The sequence below is a fragment of the Carassius carassius genome, chromosome 35, assembly GCF_963082965.1.
Source record: "Carassius carassius chromosome 35, fCarCar2.1, whole genome shotgun sequence".
Classification (NCBI taxonomy): Eukaryota; Metazoa; Chordata; class Actinopteri; order Cypriniformes; family Cyprinidae; genus Carassius; species Carassius carassius.
In genome coordinates this window covers 26,821,961-26,849,549 of record NC_081789.1, presented here as the reverse complement: position 1 = coordinate 26,849,549, position 27,589 = coordinate 26,821,961, and the positions used below count along the sequence as shown (strand labels likewise).

Below are 27,589 nucleotides of genomic sequence, written 5' to 3'. Positions count from 1 at the left end.
TCCGTTTCAGCACAATGTTCATTGCAAGGACTAGGACTTAATTGGATTTTGTCTGGTAAGGAAGTCTTTTATGATCACATTTTTATGCAATATTTTCACTTTGAATCTTGTTTACTGATGGAGCAATATCTGATTGCTGAACTGACATGCTTATGATTAATATCTTTATTTGTACAGGCCCTTCTCAAAAAATTTGCATATTGTGATAAAGTTCATTATTTTCTATAATGTAATGATAAAAATTAAACTTTCATATATTTTAGATTCATTGCACACCAACTGAAATATTTCAGGTCTTTTATTGTTTTAATACTGATGATTTTGGCATACAGCTCATGAAAACCCAAAATTCCTATCTCAAAAAATTAGCATATTTCATCCGACCAATAAAAGAAAAGTGTTTTTAATACAAAAAAAGTCAACCTTCAAATAATTCTGTTCAGTTATGCACTCAATACTTGGTCGGGAATCCTTTTGCAGAAATGACTGCTTCAATGCGGCGTGGCATGGAGGCAATCAGCCTGTGGCACTGCTGAGGTGTTATGGAGGCCCAGGATACTTCGATAGCGGCCTTAAGCTCCTCCAGAGTGTTGGGTCTTGCGTCTCTCAACTTTCTCTTCACAATAACCCACAGGTTCTCTATGGGGTTCAGGTCAGGAGAGTTGGCAGGCCAATTGAGCACAGTAATACCATGGTCAGTAAACCATTTACCAGTGGTTTTGGCACTGTGAGCAGGTGCCAGGTCGTGCTGAAAAACGAAATCTTCATCTCCATAAAGCTTTTCAGCAGATGGAAGCATGAAGTGCTCCAAAATGTCCTGATAGCTAGCTGCATTGACCCTGCCCTTGATAAAACACAGTGGACCAACACCAGCAGCTGACATGGCACCCCAGACCATCACTGACTGTGGGTATTTGACACTGGACTGCAGGCATTTTGGCATTTCCTTCTCCCTAGTCTTCCTCCAGACTCTGGCACCTTGATTTCCGAATGACATGCAAAATTTGCTTTCATCCGAAAAAAGTACTTTGGACCACTCAGCAACAGTCCAGTGCTGCTTCTCTTTGTAGCCCATTTCCTGCACACGCCTGTGCACGGTGGCTCTGGATGTTTCTACTCCAGACTCAGTCCACTGCTTCGTCAGGTCCCCCAAGGTCTGGAATCGGTCCTTCTCCACAATCTTCCTCAGGGTCCGGTCACCTCTTCTCGTTGTGCAGCGTTTTTTGCCACACTTTTTCCTTCCCACAGACTTCCCACTGAGGTGCCTTGATACAGCACTCTGGGAACAGCCTGTTCGTTAAGAAATTTCTTTCTGTGTCTTACCCTCTCGCTTGAGGGTGTCAATGATGGCCTTCTGGTCAGCAGTCTTACCCATGATTGCGGTTTTGAGTAATGAACCAGGCTGGGAGTTTTTAAAAGCCTCAGGAATCTTTTGCAGGTGTTTAGAGTTAATTAGTTGATTCAGATGATTAGGTTAATAGCTCGTTTAGAGAACCTTTTCATGATATGCTAATTTTTTGAGATAGGAATTTTGGGTTTTCATGAGCTGTATGCCAAAATCATCAGTATTAAAACAATAAAAGACCTGAAATATTTCAGTTGGTGTGCAATGAATCTAAAATATATGAAAGTTTAATTTTTATCATTACATTATGGAAAATAATGAACTTATCACAATATGCTAATTTTTTGAGAAGGACCTGTATATGCTTATATAGTGTCTATGTTTATTAGATTACATTTTTAGATATGTTTAATTTGCTGTTTTTAATTGTAAGCAAGTTCAGAGAATCTTGTGATCGTTGCCTCAGTCTGATTGAAAGATGGGGGATGCTTTGATGGAGGAGTTTGGTCCTGCTGCTCCGTTTCTACGGAAGTCAGACAAGGAGCGTCTAGAGGCCCAAACTCGGCCCTTCGACATGAAGAAGGAATGCTTTGTGCCTGATCCTGAGGTTGAGTACGTCAAAGCCTCCGTCACCAGCAGAGACGGTGACAAAGTCACTGTAGACACTGAATTTGGGAAGGTAAGGTCTAATCTCTGTATTGTTTTGTATAACTCTGTATAGTTTTGTAGGTACTCTACATTTACTCCATTATTTTATAAGGTGTCAATGTAGAGTACCTACAAAAGTTCTTTAGATTCGAGGTGGGAAACATCTTTTGTATGTTATCAACAGACAGTAACTGTGAAGGAGGCTGATGTTCATCCTCAGAACCCGCCAAAGTTTGATAAAATTGAGGACATGGCGATGTTCACCTTCCTGCACGAGCCTGCTGTGCTGTTTAACCTCAAAGAGCGTTACGCAGCCTGGATGATCTACGTGAGCGAAGTCTTAAAACACTCACACATTCACTTTATCACATATGAGCAGATCTAAACTTGCTGTGGATCTCTTACAGACCTACTCTGGGCTCTTCTGTGTCACTGTGAACCCCTACAAATGGCTTCCAGTGTACAACCAGGAAGTCGTCATTGCCTACAGAGGAAAGAAACGAACTGAAGCTCCTCCTCACATCTTCTCCATCTCAGACAACGCCTACCAGTACATGCTGTCAGGTGATGATCTGACTTGTACTGTTTTAGTAAAGCAATGTGTATTTAAATTTCAATTGTTGACTTTTGTTGTTTGTTTGTCTATTGTTGTGTTTTCTTCTCACAGACAGAGAAAACCAGTCCGTCCTGATCACGTACGTAATGCATATCACGATGTAGTATAACATTTCTCCTTTCAACAATATTTTCTTGTGCTGAGAATTTTAATGAGCGGTTTCTATTCTAAGTGGAGAATCCGGTGCTGGAAAGACTGTAAACACTAAAAGAGTCATCCAGTACTTTGCCAGCATTGCAGCAGCGACAACCGGCAAGAAGGATCCATCAATGGAGAAAAAGGTGAAATAATTCTCAAAGAATGGCTAATACTGGACAGGCAAATATACTTTCCATATAGCATAGTATACAGAAATAATCACTATATTAATGATGTCTGCATAAGCCAAATATCAGACTCACAAATTAAATGTAAAATGATTTACCATCATGCATTTATTTGTATACAAACAACATTTTTGTTTTCCCTTTTACTTTTCTACTAGATTCTTTTTGGATTTTTATAAAAAAAAATTTCAAGACTACATAAAAAAGTCATAAAATATATGGTTGTTAACTGAAAAGTAAGTATACCCCCCATTTTAATTTAACATAGTTAACACACCTGATTCAGATAAACAGCTCGTTAGAAGAGAGCTCTGTGCATTAACTGTGTTCTGATTGACATGCTCCCTACACACTCCCTGAACAGGGGAAATCCATTGAAGTTTACTTCACTTCAGAACATTAATTCACACACAGACGAAACTTACTAGAGAAGTGTGAACTGTAATTATATACCTCTGTAAATAAATAATATTTAAATTTATGTCTTGCATAATTAAATTCCCTTTGTATGGAACATATACAATATACAATCATGGCGGAATATCTGGTGATAAGTCCACTTCCAAGGGAACTTACAGTCGAACAGAAAAAAACGTTGCACGTGATAAGAGATACATTTAAATTGTGCAGAGCAGGGTAGTTATGTTGAACATTTCTCAAATGGAAGGTTTTGTGTTATCAGGCTAAAGTTAGCATTTCCCAAGATCTCCTAATGCCCCTTTAATACTAAAATTTGATTCTCAGGGTACTCTGGAGGATCAAATCATCCAGTGTAATCCTGCTCTGGAGGCCTTTGGGAATGCCAAGACCATCAGAAATGACAACTCTTCCAGATTTGTAAGTGTTTCACACATTGGTGTTGTTATTGTATATTGGTTTCATAATATGAGCATGTTACGTATTGAAGTCTTGAAATATTTACAGGGTAAATTTATCCGAATCCATTTTGGCGTCAGTGGAAAGTTAGCTTCTGCTGACATTGAGACATGTAAGTATTTGTCTATTATCATTCCAACAAGCACAACACAATGAAGAAATGTGTAACTGTTTTTGATGTTTGTCTATTAATAAATTAATTTAGATCTGCTGGAGAAGTCTCGTGTCACTTATCAGCTCAAGGCTGAGAGAGACTACCATATCTTCTACCAGATCCTGTCTCAGAAGAAACCAGAACTGCTGGGTAAAATTACCCGTCACATCTATTAGGGCTATGTAAATAATGCATCGCGAATCGAGAAATGATTCTGCATTGATTCTGAGATTTTCCCCATGCACTGCTATTCTCTCTTGAATTAATTCTGAACTTAGTTTTTAACAGCAGATGGCAGTACATGCTTTGCTTACTTACTTACTTACATGCTTACTGCTTGCTTCCAATTCCTTACACATGCACCACTAGAATTCAAAATAATCGTTCACAAAGTTCAAAAAGGTTGAAGTGAATTACAAGAGTGTTCACAGTGGGCTGCGAATTCATACATTTTGCATCATAAAAGATGAGATGCAAGTACATTTAACCATTTTCATGACAATGCATAAGCGCACTTCTTTGTGAGCATTGAAGAAGAGTGCGGTTTAAAACTAAGCTCAGACTCGATTCCAGTGAGAATTACAATGCATTCGGAAAATCTCGGAATCGATCTATGAATCGCGATGCATTGATTTATCATCCCAGCCATAATATTAATAAACATTACTGTTTCTAATTAGAAGAAAGTTTTTTTCTGATCTATGTTCGCATTTCTTCTTAGAGATGTTGCTCATCACCAACAACCCCTATGACTACTCCTACATTTCCCAAGGAGAGACACAAGTGGCTTCTATTAATGATGGTGATGAGCTGATGGCCACTGATGTGAGTGTTTCATAAATCATAGATAGTCCATATTACAAAATACCACATTATGCATATTTAGAAGAAATAGTCGACCTAAAACTTTAAATTCTATCATCATTAGCACTTTTGACAGTGTCCTTGATTTCCTTTTTCAGTTATACAAGTTTAATAAAATGACTTGAAGATGCATTAATGATTCTAAAGGAATACTTTTAATGTACTTGCCAAAAAGAAGAATAGTAAGTTTTTGGCATGTACTGTATTCTAACACTCTCTGTATATTTGTTGCAGGAAGCGTTTGATGTGTTGGGCTTCACCCAAGAGGAGAAAAACAGCATCTACAAGCTGATTGGTGCTGTCATGCACTACGGCAACATGAGGTTCAAGCAGAAGCAACGAGAGGAACAGGCAGAGGCTGATGGGACTGAGGGTCAGAGTCACTTGGAATCTCAACTTCATAAAAGACAAAAAAGTCTAAGATATGTTGTATATAGAGTTATAGATCTGTATTTTTTTTTTTTTTACATGTAGATGCTGACAAAGTCGCATATCTGATGGGGCTAAACTCAGCTGACTTGATCAAGGGTTTGTGCCACCCGAGAGTTAAAGTAGGAAATGAGTGGGTCACCAAGGGACAAAATGTGCAGCAGGTTAACAAATGACAAGTATATTCAAATGCCATTACAGGCTTTCCAACATACAAACAAAACCACATCTTTCACATCACTGTAAAACCAAACTGTAGAGGTTTCAGTGAGTCAGATTCAGCAAATGTAATATTTCCTTGTCAGGTGTACTACTCTATTGGTGCTCTGGCAAAGTCAGTGTACGAGAAGATGTTCCTCTGGATGGTTGTGAGAATCAACCAATCCCTGGACACCAAACAGCCTCGTCAGTACTTCATTGGTGTGCTGGACATTGCTGGATTTGAGATCTTTGATGTAAGATTACTTATATCTACTGATTACTGTTATTCAATAACTTCAGTTTTTTAATTTGTCATTGGGAGTATATCTGAATATTAACATATTCCACCTGCAGTTCAACACCTTTGAGCAGCTGTGCATCAACTTCACTAATGAGAAGTTGCAGCAGTTCTTCAATCATCACATGTTTGTGCTGGAGCAAGAGGAATACAAGAAGGAGGGCATTGAGTGGGAGTTCATTGATTTTGGCATGGACTTACAGGCTTGTATTGAGTTAATTGAGAAGGTGGGTAAATATTAATGAATATACTGTGTGTGGGGGGAGGAGTCCTATTTTTTAGTCTTAACTGTTGTAGAAATCTGGCATATTGACTGTCACAATCTACTACTCATTTTAGCCCATGGGTATCATGTCCATCCTTGAAGAGGAGTGCATGTTCCCCAAAGCCAGTGATACAACATTCAAAGCTAAGCTTTATGACAACCACTTGGGCAAAAACCCTAACTTCCAGAAGCCCAGGATTGTCAAGGGTAAACCAGAGGCCCATTTTGCCCTGGTTCACTACGCTGGCACTGTGGACTACAACATTTCAAACTGGCTGGTGAAGAACAAGGACCCTCTCAATGAGACGGTTGTAGGGTTGTTCCAGAAGTCAACTCTTAAGCTGTTGGGTATTTTGTTTGCTAATTATGCAAGTGCTGACTCAGGCAAGTAAACACTGATGTATGATATTAAAATATAATAAGCACTAGTTTACTGTATAAATAGTAACAAACAACAAATATCATATATTCACAGCTGCTGAATCTGGAGGTAAGGGTGGTAAAGGAGGTAGCAAAAAGAAGGGCTCTTCTTTCCAGACAGTGTCAGCCCTCCACAGGGTATGTAAGGTTATTTAATAAATTAACACTGCTTTGTCTCTAATGGTTTTATTGCATGTAAATTCATATCCTCTATGGTCTAATAACAGGAGAACTTGAACAAGCTGATGACCAACTTGAGGTCAACTCACCCTCACTTTGTGCGTTGCCTGATTCCCAATGAGACTAAGACTCCTGGGGCGATGGAGAATCCTCTGGTCATGCACCAGCTGCGCTGTAACGGTGTGCTGGAGGGCATCAGAATCTGCAGAAAGGGCTTCCCCAACAGGATCCTGTATGGAGATTTCAAACAACGGTGAGTTTGAAAGAGCATTTTTTCTTTAGCGTCTTGCAAAATAATTTTATGTTTGACTTCAAGTTATTGCAAATTGCATCAATAACTACAATAATTATAATAATAACATACAATAATTGTTAATGTGTTAGTGTGTGTTAAATTGTATCTTGTGTGTTGTCATTTTTTGAAGGTATCGCATCCTAAATCCTGCAGCTATCCCTGAGGGACAGTTCATTGATAACAAGAAGGGTGCAGAGAAACTTCTGGGTTCTCTAGATATTGATCACAACCAGTACAAATTAGGACACACCAAGGTATTTTAAATTAACTGTAATGTAACTGCCTCTGTTTAATTTTCATCATTGTTGATGCAAAATTCTTTGCTGTTCAGGTGTTTTTTAAAGCTGGACTTCTAGGACAACTTGAGGAGATGCGAGATGACCGTCTTGCACTTATTATTACTGGAATTCAGGCTAGGTCTCGTGGTTTTCTATCAAGAATTGAGTTCCAGAAAATTGTGGAAAGAAGGTTAGTTTTTAGCTCTTCAGACTTAAACGTTTTCACCAACTTACAAAATATAATGCAAGACTGAACATTGTTTTTTTATATCTACAGAGATTCTTTGTTGGTGATCCAGTGGAACGTACGTGCCTTCATGGGTGTCAAGAATTGGCCCTGGATGAAGCTGTACTTCAAGATTAAGCCTCTGCTGAAATCTGCTGAGACTGAGAAAGAAATGGCCAACATGAAGGAAGAATTCACCAAGTTGAAGGAGGCTTTTGCAAAATCTGAATCCCGCAAAAAGGAACTTGAGGAAAAAATGGTTTCTCTTCTCCAAGAGAAGAATGACCTCCAGCTTGCAATGCAGTCTGTAAGTTCACATGTGGCTAATTATTCTGCAATTTTATTTTTTCACAAATGTAAATTATTACTTTTTTTTCTCACTCTGATAGGAGCAAGATAATCTTGCAGATGCTGAGGAGAGATGTGAGGGTCTGATCAAGAGCAAGATCCAGCTTGAAGCCAAAGTCAAAGAGCTGACTGAGAGGGTGGAAGATGAAGAAGAAATGAATGCTGAGTTGACTGCCAAGAAACGGAAGCTGGAGGATGAATGTTCTGAGCTCAAGAAGGACATTGATGACCTTGAGCTCACTCTGGCCAAAGTGGAGAAAGAGAAACATGCAACTGAGAACAAGGTCAGTTTTCAACTCTGAACATGTTAGAGATGCAAGAGTGGTGTGTTAAGAGTTCCTTGATACAATGGCATAATTCTACAGGTCAAAAACCTGACAGAAGAGATGGCAGCTTTGGATGAGATCATCGCTAAGCTGACCAAGGAGAAGAAAGCTCTGCAGGAGGCCCATCAGCAAACGCTGGATGACCTCCAGAGTGAGGAAGACAAAGTCAACACACTCACTAAAGCCAAAGCCAAGCTGGAGCAACAAGTGGACGATGTAAGAGCAAGAAAATATAATTAAAATAATGAGGTTTTGTGGGTAATTACATATTTATTTTTAGTTAAAATTAATTATAATTTATAATTATTTAATTATATTTTGGATGAAAATTAGCTTGAAGGTTCTCTGGAACAAGAAAAGAAAATTCGCATGGATCTTGAGAGAGCTAAAAGAAAGCTTGAGGGTGACTTAAAGTTGACTCAAGAGAATGTGATGGATTTGGAAAACGATAAGCAGCAGATGGAGGAGCGGCTAAAGAAGTAAGATATATATAATAAAATCCAATTTTAAAATAAAAAGATATGGAAATCCATTTTGTGTCATCTTGTTTACCTGGCAGAAAAGACTTTGAAATAAGCCAGCTCAATAGCAAGATTGAAGATGAGCAGGCAATGGCAGCCCAACTTCAGAAGAAACTGAAGGAGCTGCAGGTAAACTTGATTCTTAAAAATTTGGATAGTTGGACCGTTAGGAATGCTAGCTGTAACGTTGGTTTTCCTCACATTACCAGGCTCGCATTGAAGAGCTGGAGGAAGAGCTGGAGGCTGAGAGAGCTGCTCGTGCCAAAGTTGAGAAGCAGAGAGCTGATCTGTCCAGAGAACTGGAGGAGATCAGTGAAAGGCTGGAGGAGGCTGGTGGAGCCACTGCAGCCCAGATTGAGATGAACAAGAAACGTGAAGCTGAGTTCCAGAAGCTGCGTAGAGATCTTGAAGAGGCCACTCTACAACATGAAGCCACCGCTGCTACACTGAGGAAGAAACATGCCGACAGTGTGGCTGATCTGGGAGAACAGATTGACAACCTTCAGAGAGTGAAGCAGAAGCTGGAGAAAGAGAAGAGTGAACTCAGACTGGAACTGGACGATGTGGTCTCCAACATGGAGCAGCTTGTAAAGGCAAAGGTGAGTAAGAGAAATTATGCTAAGAGTCCAAATTATCCATATATTTTGTGTTGTCAGTCAGTGAAAGAAATCAAATATACAATTAATCCTCAAGGCAAACTTGGAGAAAATGTGCAGAACTCTGGAAGACCAGATGAGTGAGTACAGAACCAAAGCTGAGGAAGGCCAGCGTACTATCAATGATTTCACTATGCAAAAAGCCAAGCTGCAAACTGAGAATGGTAAGGTTACAAAATATTGTTATGTTTCCCACTGTTCCATAATGATACTAAAAAACATTTTCTGATATTGGATTTCAGGTGAACTGTCTAGACAGCTAGAGGAAAAAGACTCCCTGGTGTCTCAGCTGACTAGAGGCAAGCAGTCCTACACTCAGCAGATTGAAGATCTCAAGAGACAACTAGAGGAGGAAGTCAAGGTTTTTAAAATCTCCTTCACGGTTGCAATTTTTTAGCTAAAGGTTTAAGCTAGTAGACACAAAAATTCACTCTAACCAAATATTTGTTTGTATTTAGGCTAAGAATGCCCTGGCCCATGCAGTTCAATCTGCTCGTCATGACTCTGATCTGCTGAGGGAGCAGTTTGAGGAGGAGCAGGAAGCCAAAGCTGAGCTGCAGCGGAGTCTGTCAAAGGCAAACTCTGAGGTGGCTCAGTGGAGAACCAAGTATGAAACTGATGCCATCCAGAGGACTGAGGAGCTGGAGGATGCCAAGTATGAAACCAACAATAAATCTGGAAAAAGTTTCGGTCTTTAGTATTGAGACACAAAATATCTTCAACTAAGGTTTGTTCACATTTGAATACAGTTCAATATATTTTGTATTTTGGTTATTTATAAAAGGAAGAAGCTGGCTCAGCGTCTGCAAGATGCAGAAGAAGCTGTGGAAGCCGTCAATGCCAAATGCTCCTCACTGGAGAAGACCAAACACAGGCTGCAGAATGAGATTGAAGATCTCATGGTGGATGTGGAGAGATCCAATGCTGCTGCTGCTGCTCTGGACAAGAAGCAAAGAAACTTTGATAAAGTAAGGGAAATATTAAGTAAATTTTATTTTTACTCAAATTTGCTAAATATAAAATGGCATAACAATATGAAATATTGTTATGTAAAACAACAATAATTTTCAGAAAATGGTCAGTGTTAAATTGATAATTTAAGTTTCTAATATAGATAGGGTTCAGTACCATTCTTTGCAAAAAAAAAAAAAAAACAAAAAAACAAAAACCCCTTCATTAAAATGGCTTTGCTCATATCTAACAATGTTTACTTTATCCAGGTCCTTGCTGAGTGGAAGCAGAAGTATGAGGAATCCCAAACTGAACTGGAAAGTTCCCAGAAAGAAGCCAGATCTCTGAGCACTGAACTCTTTAAATTGAAAAACTCATACGAGGAGTCACTGGACCACCTGGAGAGCATGAAGAGGGAGAACAAGAATCTCCAAGGTAAGAATGGTTTTCCAACTCCAAACCATAAGTTTAATTCCTTGTATTTGTGAAGTCATGGGTTACTTTTAATTCACAGAGGAAATCGCTGACCTCACTGAGCAACTTGGTGAGAGTGGGAAGAATATTCATGAGCTGGAGAAAGTTCGAAAACAACTGGAGCAGGAGAAACAAGAGATACAAACTGCTTTGGAGGAGGCTGAGGTAAACGAAAAACAACAATTTCCCCCAGAAATCATATTTATCTGACAAATATTAAAATTACCTATTTTTCCTTTTCATAGGGTTCCCTTGAACATGAGGAAGGCAAGATACTTAGAGCTCAACTGGAGTTCAATCAAGTAAAGGCTGATATTGAACGTAAGCTGACTGAGAAAGATGAAGAGATGGAGCAGTCCAAGAGGAACCAGCAGAGAATGGTTGATACTCTGCAGAGCTCACTGGAATCAGAGACTCGCAGCAGGAATGAAGCTCTCAGACTGAAGAAGAAGATGGAGGGAGACCTCAATGAGATGGAGATTCAGCTCAGCCAGGCTAACAGACAGGCATCAGAAGCCCAGAAGCAACTCAAGGGTCTTCATGGACATCTCAAGGTATGATGAATCTTCAACTCAGGTTTTAAGACTCTTCAGTGAAATCCAACATCGTTCTTCAGCCTATTCATTTGTAAAACTTCTGCTTCACAGGATGCCCAAATGCAGCTGGATGATGCTCTGCGTGGTAATGATGATCTCAAAGAGAACATCGCCATCGTGGAGAGACGCAACAATCTGCTGCAGGCTGAACTGGATGAGCTGAGATCTCTGGTGGAACAGACTGAGAGAGGAAGGAAACTGGCTGAGCAGGAACTGCTGGACGTCAGTGAGAGAGTCCAGCTCCTGCATTCTCAGGTATGATACCTCTGTACTAGATAAACACAAGTAAAACCCTCACAATATCATCTAGACACTATATGAATGTGAATATTGTCTACGTCTAGAACACCAGCCTGCTGAATCAGAAGAAGAAGCTGGAGGGAGATAATACTCAGCTTCAGACTGAGGTTGAGGAGGCAGTGCAGGAGTGCAGGAATGCTGAGGAAAAAGCCAAGAAGGCTATCACTGATGCTGCCATGATGGCAGAAGAGCTGAAGAAGGAGCAGGACACCAGCGCTCATCTGGAGCGCATGAAGAAGAACATGGAGCAGACCATCAAGGACCTGCAGCACCGTCTGGATGAAGCTGAGCAGATCGCCATGAAGGGAGGCAAGAAGCAGGTCCAGAAACTGGAAGCCAGGGTTAGTTTATCAAACTCCGTTCTTAATGGTAGAATTTCTATTCAATTTTTTAAAAATGAATATTGTTTTTTTTTTTTGTTTTTTTATATTTGGATTCAAAGCTTCAGAGATGGTGAATTTAAAATCAATTTTGGTTTGGTTAGGTGAGAGAGCTGGAAAATGAGGTGGAGCTGGAACAGAGAAAGGCCAGTGACTCTGTCAAGGGGATTCGTAAATATGAGAGACGCATCAAAGAACTCACCTATCAGGTAAAAAAAATATTGCCTAGAGGCATTTTTTGCGTTGGTTTTTTGAGTGTTACTTATTAAATTTATAAAATTCAATAATACAGTATTTAAAGATATAATACACATCCTTACACGTTTTTGCATTGCAGACTGAGGAAGACCGAAAGAATCTGGCTCGCTTGCAGGATCTGGTGGACAAACTACAGCTGAAGGTCAAGTCTTACAAGAGAGCTGCTGAGGAAGCTGTGAGTACTTTCCCCGCAATGGTGCTATCATGATAAGATCATATGCAGTCAATCTATAAACTAATTTGAGTTTCAACAAATTCTATTGTGTGTATTCTGTAGGAAGAACAATCCAATTCTAATCTGACCAAGTTCCGTAAGATTCAGCATGAGCTGGATGAAGCAGAGGAGAGGGCTGATATTGCTGAATCTCAGGTCAACAAGATGAGAGCCAAGAGCCGTGATTCAGGACCCAAGGTAAGAACAAGTCAAAATAAACACAGTTAACTTGATTAGTATAACCTAAATGTGCACTCTTTACTGAATTTGGAGTATAAAACCAATGTATATTGTTGCAACAGCTGAACTTGATGAAATGCATACACACACACACACACACACCCAACCATTTTGAACTGCATTTGGTTATCATTCTTTTCCTTTTTGTTCCCAACAGAAAGGGGCTGATGAGGAGTGAAAATATTACACGGATTGCTGTGATGATCTCTTCTGTAGTTCAGTAGAATAAACCAGACATGCAAATGAATACTTCATTCTCTTTTGTCTTTTTTGACCATTGCAATATTCCAACATGATCCTGTACACAACAGTAAAACCTAAATGTATGTATGTGCTACAGATTAGGATAGTTTGCTTTCAAATCTAAATTAAACTAATCAGGGGGAAAAATTTCAATTGTCCTTTACCCCAGTTTTACCAAACTACTACAAACTACATCATGCAGAATAAGTTATAAACCACTCAACGTTACACATTGTATATTCTGACACAGCTCAGCTTCATAGAGAAAAAAAGGATATTAATGCTTTACCTTTTAACATACACATGGGTCTATTAAAATACCTTCATCAATACAATCAAATAAGAATATTCAGTGAAATTCAGAGAAAATACAAGTACCATATAGCTTAGATACATTCTATTATTCCTCTGTCTTACTGTTTATGGTGAATTATTGTTCTGGATCTGAATGAGTCAAGATAAATTACTGCTAGAAGCATCGTTGAACTAGGCATTTACGGTTTAGCTCAGTAATATAATTTCAAAAGAATCTCTTTCATCACTTAGCTGGCAATATATTTCTAAATCTGAAGTAAACTCCACAATGCTATGAAATAATGAGAGCTGTAGTCAGTGGACACCACTTGAGGGCACCATTGAATCTCTTATGGGGCACGCTTCCTTAAAAGGTGTCCATGTAGGGCAGGGGGGGGCAAGTCGTCACATTTTTGAACATCAATTTATGCATACGTTTGTAATAGGCTTAAAAAAATCTACTGGAAATTTCCACTGTTATCGCCTAAGAAAAAGTTAAACACTGTATCATTTTGTGATACTTTATACAAGGTTTCTGTTAGATAAAATTAACGCATTAACTACCATTGACTAATGATAAAAAACAATTTATTAATTTAGGTTAATGGTAATGCCAGATGTAAATAGTTTTTCATTATTACTATGTCCAGCTTCATAATATACCAATTTAAGTTTATAAAAACGAATAAGTTATTTAAAAAATATATATTTTAAAGTATAAAATATAGAAATTGATAGTTTGAATGCACTGTAAGTCGCTTTGGATAAAAGCGTCTGCTAAATGCATACATTTAATTTAATTTAATATTTATATAAAATATTTAATACATTTTACATGTAGAAATGCTCCACAAGTATTGCTCATTGTTAGTTCATGTAACCCATCGCACTGGTAACTAATGCCTGTAAAAATACAAGAAATAAATGAAATGAACCGCTACCATATATCATGCAGCTGACTTCTGATCATGTCAGTGTTTATTATTTTCACTTATTGAAACATTTATCTAGCTTTACAAGAATAAGTTTCAAAATTTTTAATTTAGGAAATTTGGGAGACACGGTCTACAAATACTTTTATCCTAATTTCTGCTTACACATGCATGACATTTGCATAATAACCCAAACTTTATAGCTACTGAAACATAACCATGTGACAACTTGCCCCACTCCCCCCTAATTACTTAAAAAAACAAACTCTCAGTTACTAACAAAAATGAATATAACCACAAGTTCCACAGATTAATGTCATATTTCACCCCAAAATCAAAGTAAAGACCGAACATATTTTGCCACGCAAACTTAATCAATGGATACATTTTTTTGGATGATTTTTTAATTGAGACGTCATTTGGAAGACGTAAATTAAATTCAGTACAATTATAAATATTTCGATTTTCAATTGTATGTCACAAATGTACTTTAAATAGTAGATATCCTTTCACACGTAACAGCAATGAGAATGAGATTAAGAACTGTGGGTGAAAATAAATATTGTACAGGTCCTAAAGTTAGGCTTTGATTTCTTTATGCAAAACTGTTCTTTTTTCTGTATAGTACAAGCCAGAAATTATTATTATTTTTTTTGGTTTCTTGACATTAACCCTTGAACAATGATAACCAGTGATAAATGGAATGGAAATCTTTGAAAATCTCATAATCTGTCTATTATGAGATACATATCACATTTTATGATCGGGTGTTGGTTTTAGTTTCTTAAAAGGTTTAATTCAACATTCATGAAATATGATTTTATATGACATGATATTACTTTTTAAAACATGCACTGTCAATTGTAACACTGAGCAACTAAAATAAAATAAAAAAGCATTACCTTTGTCTGTGCTTCAGAAGTGTGTTCAGTCTTCTTCGCAAAAACACCAGATGCAACAGGACAAAAGTCATGACAATTTGCATAATGTAAGCAAATGTACTTGTAGATAGATAGATGGATAGATAGATAGATAGATAGATAGATAGATAGATAGATAGATAGATAGATAGATAGATAGATAGATAGATAGGTTTGCATCATGCAATTAGTAATACCTGTATTGTCTGCTTCCATCATACAGCTGGCTTGAGCAAGGGATAACGAAGAAATGACAAGCAACTCAATCAAAGGAGCCAAAGAATCATGGGACGTCCAGTTGGCCACTTGTCAAAGTAAATCAAACAAACAGACCACCCCCAGTCTACATTAATAGCATGCTCAATGGTCACGATGCACAAAGGGTCAAGTCATTGACCTTATGGTGAGCCGAGATGTCAAAGGGGCCTAAACAGCTGAGAATGAACCTCCTCCGTCTCAGGGAAGCGTGTGGATAGGAATGTTCCACCTCGTCATAGCAAGAGACGGAGCTGGCAGCTGAAAGAAAAGAGATAGGATGTTCAGGTTCTCTGGATCTCTTATTAATCCAGAGTGAAGGCCTTAATGAGGCACTCACGCTAACTACTGAAACAGTGTAAGCGACATGCTTGACCCAACAAACTGAGATGGAAACCAGAAATGATCTCTCAACCTCCAAGGACATAGATTGGTGGGTCCAACTGGCTAGTAAGAAACTAATTGGGGCTGTTTTGCAGCTTCAGGAGCTGTACAACTTGCCATAGATGATGGAACCATGAATTCTGTGCTCTTTCACAAAATCCTGAAGGAGAATGTCTGGCTGTCAGTGTGTGACCAACCAGTTATTAGATTGAGGGGGCAATTACTTTCACGTAGTGCCAGGCAGGTTTCAACAGCGTTTTTCCCTTAATAAATGAAATAATTCTTTCAAAAATGCATTTTGTATTTACTCGGGTTATCTTTGTGTAATATTAAAATTAGTTTGATGATCTGAATCATTCAAGTGTGAAAAATATGCAAAAAAAAAAAGTTTGTATCCCATATTTTGACATACACAGCACACAGTTTCTGCAGCTTAAAAACGTCATCTTTCAGGGCTGCTTCATTAACAAAATTAAATAAGTGATTATAAAATCATAAAGGCTATGATTTAATTAAATTATGCACTTTGTGCCTCAGCTGATTATGTGCTGGTGTTTGTATTTGTATCAGTATTGTCATTGTACATTTGTAATATATAAAATAAAATAAAAAAATTCTAACTCTATTTTACAAAAGTAACATTTAAAATAGTATTCCAATTGTAATATTGCAGTAAAATTAGTGTCATATAATATTATATTTCATTTTTATTTAATAATATTTATCTATTAATAATACATATATTGTGTGTGTGTAAATTGCAGTTCAGATCACAAGGAAATTTTATTAAATTTTTAATCAATTGAAATTTTTATCTAAATTGTGATCATTTTAAAATGCAAGAACTCTTAAAACTCTTCCATCCATAGTGAGAACTTTGAGGATACTAAAATAAAAAAATCAAAAGGTGTGCACAATGCTGTGACCTTTAAATCCTAGAGTGTCAATTCAATCCAGCGAACACCATACTAGGGTGCTATGAATGCAATATTCTAGGACCCTGAACAAATGTCTAAAATAACAGAAGTGAATACAATTCGTAAGTATGCATGTTCTAATAAAAATACTTTGATACTGATGTTGTTAAAAGGATCACTTGTTGATCCTAATCCTTATGTTAAAGGATCCCAAGGTTCCAAATAAAAAATGCACCACTTCACACCACAGCATTTGCAGCACAAATAGCAGCTGCTGGAACCTCTCACACTACAGAGGCCCACATCTACAGCTGTCTGAGACCCCTGAAAAATGCAGTACAGTTATCTTTGTCCTCAAGGATACAGAAAAAAACAATGGGACGTCAACAAGAAGTGCAAGAGGTTGAGGTCTAGCGGTACAAGCCATGACAATTGAGCCGTTAGTTCAAACAGCACAAAAGGCCAGCTGTTAGCTGTCTATTGCATCCATCTATAGATAGACTTCAATTTTTTGTCACCTTTTCTTTTAGACCTTCTCTTTACTTAGCTAATATGACTGTCTCAAGCAATGACATTGGAACGTCTACAGTGTGTGCAAAAGTTAAACCTGATATCTCACAAAAAGTATGCAGATGTTACTTTGACAAAAGGGTGATTATGATTAGCCTTGAGCTGACAGTGGTACTTTAGATAAGCGGGACTGATTAGCATCTTATATAAGAGAATAACTTCCCTAAGTAGTCAGCTCTTGAACAAACTTTGAAAATCTCTGCCAGTGCATTGAGCTTTAATATTAATTGGATGCGTCACGTTAGCTCTTTGCAAAAAACAGACAAAAAAAAAAGACAGTAAAAATTGTTGTAGCATACTATGACCGATTCACATTTCTCAGATGTCAAGAGGTGTCCTGCTCTACGAGGAAGGGATCTGAAATAGACTACTGTTCTTGTTAACATGAGACAACGTCGTAAAAGGAGGTCCTAATTAGGATGGTGTTCATGATTCTTTAAACAACAATGTGTGTTCTTTTGTCCTTCCTCTTTAGAGCCTATTGTTAAATCACACTATATATGTCAACCGCCGGTGAACATCCTATGCCATCCAATCATTTTAAGGTTTATTTAGTGGGACAAGGGTGGGGCATCCACAATGTATCACCATTTTGGGATCACTGATTCCCTTTAAAAAGGTAGCATCAACTCTTGAGGGACACAACACACAGGACAACTCAAGGTGAGAGCCTCCAAGCAGAAAGACCAAGAAAGATCGCCTGGACCTCACGATCACTGCTTCTTAAACTGACACAAAAAGATATAACCGTTTTAATTTTGGGGTAATGATAAGAATCACATCATTGTTTCTGAAACAATAATGAGTCTTTTGTTTCATCCTTAGTACACCAGCTCTGCAGTTATAGTGTACAGAGTTTGACAAACAAAAGGTGAGACGTTTAGCATCGCCAAAAAATGTATCTACGGTACTGAAATGCATTTGTTTATCATTTCTGCACCTGTGACAGCAGCTACGTGCTGTTATTGCTTAATCAAAGAAGGACGTAATATTTATAAGGCTGTTTGCTTCTAGGTTTCAGAATGTCTGACGCCGTCATGGCAGAGTTTGGGTCTGCCGCTTCCTTCCTGCGTAAGTCAGAGAAGGAGCGTCTAGAGGCCCAAACTCGTCCCTTCGACATGAAGAAGGAATGCTTTGTGCCTGATCCAGAGGTTGAGTACGTCAAAGCCTCTATCACCAGTAGAGACGGTGACAAAGTCACTGTTGACACTGAATTTGGAAAGGTAATAATGCTTTGTTTATCAGGATCTCACAATAATTAGATTTGCTAAGGCTGGCACCACTTAAAACTTCCTCAGAAAAAGCTTAAAAATGTAACAATTATCTATAGTTTTTTTACAGAGTAGCTGTGAGGACACTTTAATAATCAAATTGAAGGACTTGTTATAATTTCTATTTCAACAGACTCTGACTTTCAAGGAGGCTGATGTTCATCCTCAGAACCCGCCAAAGTTTGATAAAATTGAGGACATGGCGATGTTCACCTTCCTGCACGAGCCTGCTGTGCTGTTTAACCTCAAAGAGCGTTACGCAGCCTGGATGATCTACGTGAGTGATGAATGAGACAGTCTAAATTAATCTACTGCAGTTATTTGCTTGTATAATTGTACTGAACTGATTCATCTGCCTCATTACAGACCTATTCAGGGCTGTTCTGTGTCACTGTGAACCCCTACAAGTGGCTGCCAGTGTACGATGCCTCTGTGGTCAAAGCCTACAGAGGGAAGAAGAGGACTGAAGCTCCTCCTCACATCTTCTCCATCTCTGACAACGCCTACCAGTACATGCTGTCAGGTTAGAAATGCATTTCACATTTACTCAACTAAACAAATTTATACTGTAAAATATACATAAAACTTTTCTCCTTGTGAATTTCATCTAACAGACAGAGAGAACCAGTCTGTCCTGATCACGTAAGTCATTTCAGCCTCACTCTTTTGTGAGATTAAATGTGTTTAAATGATAAAAACGTCTGCCGTTTAAATCCACAGTGGAGAATCCGGAGCTGGAAAGACTGTGAACACCAAAAGAGTCATCCAGTACTTTGCCAGCATTGCTGCTGTATCTGGGAAAAAAGATGCAGCTTCTGAGAAAAAGGTGAACATAGCCACGAAACTACGTGTACTAAAATAAAACCATGAATGTTACTTCATTTTTAAAATGTTATTGTGTTCATTTGAAGATTTTACAAGTTAAATGGTTTGTTTATAGGGTACTCTGGAGGACCAAATCATCCAAGCTAACCCTGCCCTGGAGGCCTTTGGCAATGCCAAGACCATCAGAAATGACAACTCCTCCCGATTCGTAAGTCCTTCCTCATAGTGGAGAAAGCATTGGTGTATAATGCATATAATTAGTATTAAAAAAAATTATGTGCACACTAATGATTTATTTTCTAACTGAACAGGGTAAATTCATCCGAATTCACTTTGGTGTAAGTGGAAAACTGGCTTCTGCAGATGTTGAAACTTGTGAGTATGCTTTATATTATCACGGTTATGACTGGAAAACTATAGTACATACAAATATATTTGACACAGCAATCATTTTGTGAATTTTCCTCATTTAGATCTGCTTGAGAAGTCTCGTGTCACTTATCAGCTCAAGGCTGAGAGAGACTACCACATCTTCTACCAGATCCTGTCTCAGAAGAAACCAGAACTATTAGGTAAAATTTCCTGTCACATCTATTGCATTACTTTTTCTAATTAGAAGAGTAGTTTCTGATCTATGTTCCTATTTCTCCTTAGAGATGTTGCTCATCACCAACAACCCTTATGACTACGCCTACATCTCCCAAGGAGAGACACAAGTGACATCCATTGATGATGCTGAAGAGCTGATTGCCACTGACGTTAGTAACATATCTCTATATCAGAAAAAATATATAAATAAATTAGAACTGTTGTGAAGTGCAACAAAAATGATAATAAAAGTAGACATATTTTTGTTATTTCATGATGCTTTCGAATGGCAGGAAGCGTTTGATGTGTTGGGCTTCACTGCGGATGAAAAAGCAGGCATCTACAAGCTGACTGGTGCTGTCATGCACTACGGCAACATGAAGTTCAAGCAGAAGCAGCGAGAGGAACAGGCAGAGGCTGATGGGACTGAGGGTAAGTGATGTTATACAGTCATTAACACACTGACACTGGTGACTTTTTGAAAAATGGTTCTAAATTAAAAAAAAATAAATAAAAAAAATTCTTTACCAGATGCTGACAAAGTCGCATATCTGATGGGCCTGAACTCTGCTGATCTCATCAAGGGTTTGTGCCACCCGAGAGTTAAAGTAGGAAATGAGTGGGTCACCAAGGGACAGAGTGTCCAACAGGTGAAGAGACTTTACTTGTATATAATGTAAAATGTATAGCTTCGAAATCACGTTACAACAAAAAAACAATATTTTAATCTTTTTTTAAATGTTCTTCCACTCCTTACAGGTGTACTACTCTATTGGTGCTCTGGCAAAGTCAGTGTACGAGAAGATGTTCCTCTGGATGGTTGTGAGAATCAACCAATCCCTGGACACCAAACAGCCTCGTCAGTATTTCATTGGTGTGCTGGACATTGCTGGATTTGAGATCTTTGATGTAAGATTACTTATATCTACTGATTACTGTTATTCAATAACTTCAGTTTTTTGTTACTTTGCCATTGGGAGTATATCTGAATATTTATATAATATTAATATCCCACCTGCAGTTCAACACCTTTGAGCAGCTGTGTATCAACTTCACTAATGAGAAGTTGCAGCAGTTCTTCAACCATCACATGTTTGTGCTGGAGCAAGAGGAATACAAGAAGGAGGGCATTGAGTGGGAGTTCATTGACTTTGGCATGGACTTAGCAGCTTGTATTGAGTTAATTGAGAAGGTGGAGTTATGTGCAGAAACATTAATTATAATTAGAACATTTGTTTTGTGTGTTCTTGCTTTTTCATATTATTTACACTATATTTTTCCCAATATATCTTGTTCTCTGTAGCCTATGGGTATCATGTCCATCCTTGAAGAGGAGTGCATGTTCCCCAAAGCCAGTGATGCGACATTCAAAGCTAAGCTTTATGACAACCACTTGGGTAAGAATCCTACTTTCCAGAAGCCCAGGATTGTCAAGGGTAAACCAGAGGCGCATTTCTCCTTGGTTCACTACGCTGGCACTGTGGACTACAACATTTCAAACTGGCTGGTGAAGAACAAGGACCCTCTCAATGAGACGGTTGTTGGACTCTTCCAAAAGTCTACTGTGAAGCTGCTGTCGTTCCTGTTTGCTGGATATTCTGGGGCAGACTCATGTGTGTACTGACCTTCAGTAAAGCGTATTCAGTTAACTTTTTTTTCTGGGTTTGAACTGTAATGTGACATGCTAAAACACTTTTATTTTACATGTTCTGTTGGTTTCAGCCCAAGATGCCAAGGGAGGTAAAGGAGGTGGCAAAAAGAAGGGTTCGTCTTTCCAGACTGTGTCAGCCCTTCATAGGGTATGGATTATTAAAACAAATGATCAAAACAAAAAATTCAAAATTGCATACCTTACAATGTTATGGTTTGTTTTTCAATCACAGGAGAACTTGAACAAGTTGATGACCAACTTGAGGTCAACTCACCCTCACTTTGTGCGTTGCCTGATTCCCAATGAGACTAAGACTCCTGGGGCGATGGAGAATCCTCTGGTCATGCACCAGCTGCGCTGTAACGGTGTGCTGGAGGGAATCAGAATCTGCAGAAAGGGATTCCCCAACAGGATCCTGTATGGAGATTTCAAGCAGAGGTGAAAAACCTGAAAGAGACACTAAAATTAAGACTGAAATAAACATTTTAATGCACAGGAGGTAAAACTTTGTTACTTTTGTACCTCTTGTTAGATACCGTATTCTGAATCCATCTGCTATCCCCGAGGGTCAGTTCATTGACAACAAGAAAGCTGCTGAGAAACTGCTGGGCTCACTGGACCTTGACCACAGCCAGTACAAGTTAGGACATACTAAGGTATAAAACATTCGAACAAAATGTATCTTCAAACAGTCAATTCACATTATCGTAATGCAGAACGTAAAAGACAACAACAACAAAAAAAAAACCACTGCAAATAAATATTGACATATTTTGTAAAGGTGTTCTTCAAGGCTGGTCTGCTGGGTACCCTTGAAGAGTTGAGAGATGACCGTCTTGCTCTCATCATTACTGGGATTCAAGCAAGAGCTCGCGGTATTCTCTCAAGAATTGAGTTCCAGAAAATTGTTGAACGCAGGTTAGTGTAATTGTAATGTCTCCTTATTATATTGAAGAGGATATCCATCACTTTTGTCTATGTTAATATACACTGAATTACTTTGCAGAGATTCTTTGTTGGTGATCCAGTGGAACGTACGTGCCTTCATGGGTGTCAAGAATTGGCCCTGGATGAAGCTCTACTTCAAGATTAAGCCTCTGCTGAAATCTGCTGAGACTGAAAAAGAAATGGCCAACATGAAGGAAGAATTCACCAAGCTGAAAGAGGCTTATGCAAAATCTGAAGCCCGCAAAAAAGAACTTGAGGAAAAGATGGTTTCTCTTCTCCAAGAAAAGAATGACCTTCAACTTGCAATGCAGTCTGTAAGTCAACATGAAAAAACAAATCCAAAAAACCCCCAGAAAAAACTCTAAATTCTTTCTCTTTTTTCGCTAATAGGAGCAAGACAATCTTTGCGATGCTGAGGAGAGATGTGAGGGTCTGATCAAGAGCAAGATCCAGCTTGAAGCTAAAGTCAAAGAGCTGACTGAGAGACTGGAAGATGAAGAGGAAATGAACGCAGAGTTGGTTGCAAAGAAACGGAAGCTGGAGGATGAATGTTCTGAGCTCAAGAAGGACATTGATGACCTTGAGCTCACTCTGGCCAAAGTAGAGAAAGAGAAACATGCAACTGAGAACAAGGTTAGCGGTTATACCTTTTATGGATTTTTCAGCTTTACACATTTTTGAGTGTTTACTGATCTAATGCTCTTTTACTTAGGTTAAAAATCTCACTGAGGAAATGTCAGCACTTGATGAAATCATTGCTAAGCTGACCAAGGAGAAGAAAGCTCTGCAGGAGGCCCATCAGCAAACGCTGGATGACCTCCAGAGTGAGGAAGACAAAGTCAACACACTCACTAAAGCCAAAGCCAAGCTGGAGCAACAAGTGGATGATGTGAGTACAACAAAACCCCACTCTAAACACCTTTAGTTTGATATCTGTTGTTTTACAAGACAATGTAAATGAATGATTTTTATATAATAAGCTTGAGGGATCCTTGGAGCAAGAAAAGAAGCTGCGCATGGATCTTGAGAGAGTAAAGAGAAAGCTGGAGGGTGATTTAAAATTGACCCAGGAGAGCATTATGGACTTGGAAAATGATAAACAGCAACTGGACGAGAAGCTGAAGAAGTAAGAACATGTCAAATAATTCAAATACATTTGTTGGGGGAAAAGATAGAATTAAATAACTCAAACTTTTTTTTGAATCCCCACATTAAAGGAAGGACTTTGAAATGGCCCAGCTCAACAGCAAAATTGAGGATGAACAAGCTCTTGGTGCCCAGCTCCAGAAGAAACTGAAGGAGCTGCAGGTTTGTTTAAATCAAACAGGGATGAATCATTTAAAAATAACAACTGAAATGTATTGTGATACTTTTTAATACCTTATTTATTCTCAATTTCTAGGCTCGTATTGAAGAGCTTGAGGAGGAGCTGGAGGCTGAGAGAGCTGCTCGTGCCAAAGTTGAGAAGCAGAGAGCTGATCTGTCCAGAGAACTGGAGGAGATCAGTGAAAGGCTGGAGGAGGCTGGTGGAGCCACTGCAGCCCAGATTGAGATGAACAAGAAACGTGAAGCTGAGTTCCAGAAGCTGCGTAGAGATCTTGAAGAGGCCACTCTACAACATGAAGCCACCGCTGCTACACTGAGGAAGAAACATGCCGACAGTGTGGCTGATCTGGGAGAACAGATTGACAACCTTCAGAGAGTGAAGCAGAAGCTGGAGAAAGAGAAGAGTGAAGTGAAGTTAGAGCTTGATGATGTGGTGTCCAACATGGAGCAGATTGTCAAGTCAAAGGTTAGTGGCAACAAATAAGACGCATTACATGAGACTGAAACATAAAATCAATATCACTCACCTTTTTTAAATATATTTTATCAGAGCAACTTGGAGAAAATGTGCAGAACTCTGGAAGACCAGATGAGTGAGTACAGAACCAAAGCTGAGGAAGGCCAGCGTATTATCAATGATTTCACTATGCAAAAAGCCAAGCTGCAAACTGAGAATGGTAAGGTTACAAAATATAGCAATTTTAATTACAATTTTCAGTTAAAAAAAAAAATACATAACTACAAAAAAAACTTTTTTTGCCATTTCAGGTGAACTGTCTAGACAGGTAGAGGAGAAAGACTCCCTGGTGTCTCAGCTGACTAGAGGCAAGCAGTCCTACACTCAACAGATTGAAGATCTCAAGAGACAACTAGAGGAGGAAGTCAAGGTTTGTTTTGCAATCCATTAAGTTTTTCCAGAACCTTTTTGTTACAAAGTATGACACCAGAAACCACATCCAAGCAACTGACTATTTTTTTCTTTCAGGCTAAGAATGCCCTGGCCCATGCAGTTCAATCTGCTCGTCATGACTCTGATCTGCTGAGGGAGCAGTTTGAGGAGGAGCAGGAAGCCAAAGCTGAGCTGCAGCGGAGTCTGTCAAAGGCAAACTCTGAGGTGGCTCAGTGGAGAACCAAGTATGAAACTGATGCCATCCAGAGGACTGAGGAGCTGGAGGATGCCAAGTATGAAATAGGAAACACATACAAACCTACAAATACATGTATACTTAGGAAAAATCACTGTAAAGTAATGATTCCCTGGAATATTTTTAGAAAGAAGCTGGCTCAGCGTCTGCAAGATGCAGAAGAAGCTGTGGAAGCCGTCAATGCTAAATGCTCCTCACTGGAGAAGACCAAACACAGGCTGCAGAATGAGATTGAAGATCTCATGGTGGATGTGGAGAGATCCACTGCTGCTGCTGCTGCTCTGGACAAGAAGCAAAGAAACTTTGACAAGGTAATACAACAAAGGAATGTGAATATTTATAACTTTTGACTTACTTTGATAATTTTATTAGAAATTAAATAAACACTTTAATACATGCCTAACAGGTCCTGGCTGAGTGGAAGCAAAAGTATGAGGAGTCTCAGAGTGAACTAGAAAGTGTCCAGAAAGAGTCTAGATCTCTGAGCACTGAACTTTTCAAACTGAAGAACTCCTATGAAGAGGTCCTGGATCAACTTGAGACCATGAAGAGAGAGAACAAGAACCTCCAAGGTAACTAAATCTTGGTTGCCTGCAGAATCAACAGATGATATCTTCAGCATAATCTTGCTTAACAGTAATTTGTTTCTGCCATAACAGAGGAAATCTCTGACCTCACTGAGCAACTTGGAGAGTCAGGAAAAAACATCCATGAGTTGGAGAAAATTAGAAAGCAGCTGGAGCAGGAAAAGGCAGAGATCCAGACAGCCTTGGAGGAGGCTGAGGTAACACTAAATTATCAGTTCTTTTTTGCTTCACATACTGCTGATTTTGGACAAATTACTTAAAAACTGTTTCACATTGAAAGGGTTCACTTGAACATGAGGAAGGCAAGATACTTAGAGCTCAGCTGGAGTTCAATCAAGTAAAGGCTGATATTGAACGTAAGCTGACTGAGAAAGATGAAGAGATGGAGCAGTCCAAGAGGAACCAGCAGAGAATGGTTGATACTCTGCAGAGCTCACTGGAATCAGAGACTCGCAGCAGGAATGAAGCTCTCAGACTGAAGAAGAAGATGGAGGGAGACCTCAATGAGATGGAGATTCAGCTCAGCCAGGCTAACAGACAGGCATCAGAAGCCCAGAAGCAACTCAAGGGTCTTCATGGACATCTCAAGGTATGATGAATCTTCAACTCAGGTTTTAAGACTCTTCAGTGAAATCCAACATCGTTCTTCAGCCTATTCATTTGTAAAACTTCTGCTTCACAGGATGCCCAAATGCAGCTGGATGATGCTCTGCGTGGTAATGATGATCTCAAAGAGAACATCGCCATCGTGGAGAGACGCAACAATCTGCTGCAGGCTGAACTGGATGAGCTGAGATCTCTGGTGGAACAGACTGAGAGAGGAAGGAAACTGGCTGAGCAGGAACTGCTGGACGTCAGTGAGAGAGTCCAGCTCCTGCATTCTCAGGTATGATACCTCTGTACTAGATAAACACAAGTGAAACCCTCACAATATCATCTAGACACTATATGAATGTGAATATTGTCTACGTCTAGAACACCAGCCTGCTGAATCAGAAGAAGAAGCTGGAGGGAGATAATACTCAGCTTCAGACTGAGGTTGAGGAGGCAGTGCAGGAGTGCAGGAATGCTGAGGAAAAAGCCAAGAAGGCTATCACTGATGCTGCCATGATGGCAGAAGAGCTGAAGAAGGAGCAGGACACCAGCGCTCATCTGGAGCGCATGAAGAAGAACATGGAGCAGACCATCAAGGACCTGCAGCACCGTCTGGATGAAGCTGAGCAGATCGCCATGAAGGGAGGCAAGAAGCAGGTCCAGAAACTGGAAGCCAGGGTAAGCTGAGTTTTTTTTGCAAACTTTTTTTCCTGTAGTTAAAATACTTCTTTTATTTGATTAGCAAACCATCTTGCACATCTCTCACAGGTGAGAGAGCTGGAAAATGAGGTGGAGCTGGAACAGAGAAAGGCGAGCGAGTCTGTGAAAGGAGTCCGTAAATATGAGAGACGCATCAAGGAGCTCACCTACCAGGTCACTTTCTTTGTCATACAAATAAATGCTTTTTTATTCATACCATATAGATGACGATGAAGTCACATTATCTGTTTACAGACTGAGGAAGACCGTAAGAATCTGGCACGTCTTCAGGATCTAGTGGACAAACTCCAGCTGAAGGTCAAGTCCTACAAGAGAGCTGCTGAGGAGGCGGTAAGTAAACAATTTCGTTCCGATATTGAAGTATTGTTGTCTCTGTATTATTCTTAACCATATGCATGTGTAATGGTGTTTTTCAGGAGGAACAGGCGAATGCTAACCTGGGCAAGTTCCGTAAGATTCAGCATGAGCTGGATGAAGCCGAGGAGAGGGCTGATATTGCTGAGTCTCAGGTCAACAAGATGAGAGCTAAGAGCCGTGATTCAGGACCCAAGGTAATTTTTCTGTCCAGTTAAAATATATGATATAGGACACTACTATGATACTTACATTCTCTTTGCTCTCTTATTACAGAAAGGACATGATGAAGAGTAATGCTCCACTATAAAGATTTGTTTTGCTGTGAAACCACATTCATGTACTGGTTCTGATGAAGCAATAAAAACTGCAATTCTGAA

At 39.1% G+C, this 27,589-nt stretch overlaps 2 protein-coding genes across 4 annotated transcripts; both read left to right on the top strand.

The window, feature by feature from the left end:
* Nucleotides 1–35: 35 nt before the first annotated feature.
* On the top strand, nucleotides 36–27,589 carry LOC132116442 (myosin-7-like). 3 transcript variants are annotated; one of them, XM_059525267.1, is made up of 38 exons: nucleotides 36–55; nucleotides 1,812–2,024; nucleotides 2,178–2,321; nucleotides 2,401–2,557; nucleotides 2,661–2,688; nucleotides 2,782–2,890; nucleotides 3,680–3,772; nucleotides 3,860–3,923; nucleotides 4,017–4,115; nucleotides 4,687–4,790; nucleotides 5,064–5,202; nucleotides 5,304–5,422; nucleotides 5,564–5,713; nucleotides 5,814–5,984; nucleotides 6,097–6,406; nucleotides 6,498–6,580; nucleotides 6,670–6,875; nucleotides 7,048–7,171; nucleotides 7,249–7,385; nucleotides 7,473–7,728; nucleotides 7,811–8,053; nucleotides 8,135–8,311; nucleotides 8,429–8,574; nucleotides 8,655–8,745; nucleotides 8,826–9,215; nucleotides 9,310–9,436; nucleotides 9,515–9,633; nucleotides 9,731–9,927; nucleotides 10,057–10,240; nucleotides 10,493–10,658; nucleotides 10,738–10,862; nucleotides 10,943–11,251; nucleotides 11,345–11,548; nucleotides 11,638–11,934; nucleotides 12,078–12,182; nucleotides 12,311–12,406; nucleotides 12,509–12,643; nucleotides 12,843–12,932. In XM_059525267.1, the coding sequence occupies exons 2-38, from the start codon at nucleotides 1,824–1,826 to the stop codon at nucleotides 12,861–12,863; spliced, it is 5,826 nt and encodes a 1,941-aa protein (XP_059381250.1). In that variant the 5' UTR covers nucleotides 36–55; nucleotides 1,812–1,823; the 3' UTR covers nucleotides 12,864–12,932. The 3 variants fall into 3 exon arrangements, with proteins under 3 accessions (XP_059381250.1, XP_059381249.1, XP_059381248.1); XM_059525266.1 differs by lacking the exons at nucleotides 36–55; nucleotides 12,843–12,932 and adding an exon at nucleotides 27,486–27,589 and having other exon boundaries at nucleotides 1,781–2,024; XM_059525265.1 differs by lacking the exon at nucleotides 36–55 and having other exon boundaries at nucleotides 1,781–2,024.
* Nucleotides 17,951–27,589, top strand: smyhc1 (slow myosin heavy chain 1). The gene is made up of 38 exons (XM_059525269.1): nucleotides 17,951–18,068; nucleotides 18,214–18,423; nucleotides 18,605–18,748; nucleotides 18,838–18,994; nucleotides 19,086–19,113; nucleotides 19,192–19,297; nucleotides 19,412–19,504; nucleotides 19,608–19,671; nucleotides 19,770–19,868; nucleotides 19,951–20,054; nucleotides 20,178–20,316; nucleotides 20,416–20,534; nucleotides 20,644–20,793; nucleotides 20,906–21,076; nucleotides 21,188–21,497; nucleotides 21,607–21,683; nucleotides 21,768–21,973; nucleotides 22,068–22,191; nucleotides 22,317–22,453; nucleotides 22,542–22,797; nucleotides 22,874–23,116; nucleotides 23,196–23,372; nucleotides 23,464–23,609; nucleotides 23,701–23,791; nucleotides 23,886–24,275; nucleotides 24,360–24,486; nucleotides 24,578–24,696; nucleotides 24,795–24,991; nucleotides 25,082–25,265; nucleotides 25,361–25,526; nucleotides 25,614–25,738; nucleotides 25,822–26,130; nucleotides 26,224–26,427; nucleotides 26,517–26,813; nucleotides 26,904–27,008; nucleotides 27,090–27,185; nucleotides 27,272–27,406; nucleotides 27,486–27,589. The coding sequence occupies exons 2-38, from the start codon at nucleotides 18,223–18,225 to the stop codon at nucleotides 27,504–27,506; spliced, it is 5,817 nt and encodes a 1,938-aa protein (XP_059381252.1). The 5' UTR covers nucleotides 17,951–18,068; nucleotides 18,214–18,222; the 3' UTR covers nucleotides 27,507–27,589.

What these genes read in the sequence shown, in the direction of transcription:
- LOC132116442 (XM_059525266.1), top strand. Translation starts at nt 1,824, where the DNA reads ATGGGGGATGCTTTGATGGAGGAGTTTGGTCCTGCTGCTCCGTTTCTA. An exon ending in AACCAGTCCGTCCTGATCAC is followed by an intron (nt 2,689 to 2,781) that starts GTACGTAATGCA and finishes TTCTATTCTAAG; the next exon opens with TGGAGAATCCGGTGCTGGAA. An exon ending in GAGGAGCTGGAGGATGCCAA is followed by an intron (nt 9,928 to 10,056) that starts GTATGAAACCAA and finishes TATTTATAAAAG; the next exon opens with GAAGAAGCTGGCTCAGCGTC.
- smyhc1 (XM_059525269.1), top strand. Translation starts at nt 18,223, where the DNA reads ATGTCTGACGCCGTCATGGCAGAGTTTGGGTCTGCCGCTTCCTTCCTG. An exon ending in CTACCAGTACATGCTGTCAG is followed by an intron (nt 18,995 to 19,085) that starts GTTAGAAATGCA and finishes TTCATCTAACAG; the next exon opens with ACAGAGAGAACCAGTCTGTC. An exon ending in TTCAACTTGCAATGCAGTCT is followed by an intron (nt 22,798 to 22,873) that starts GTAAGTCAACAT and finishes TTTCGCTAATAG; the next exon opens with GAGCAAGACAATCTTTGCGA.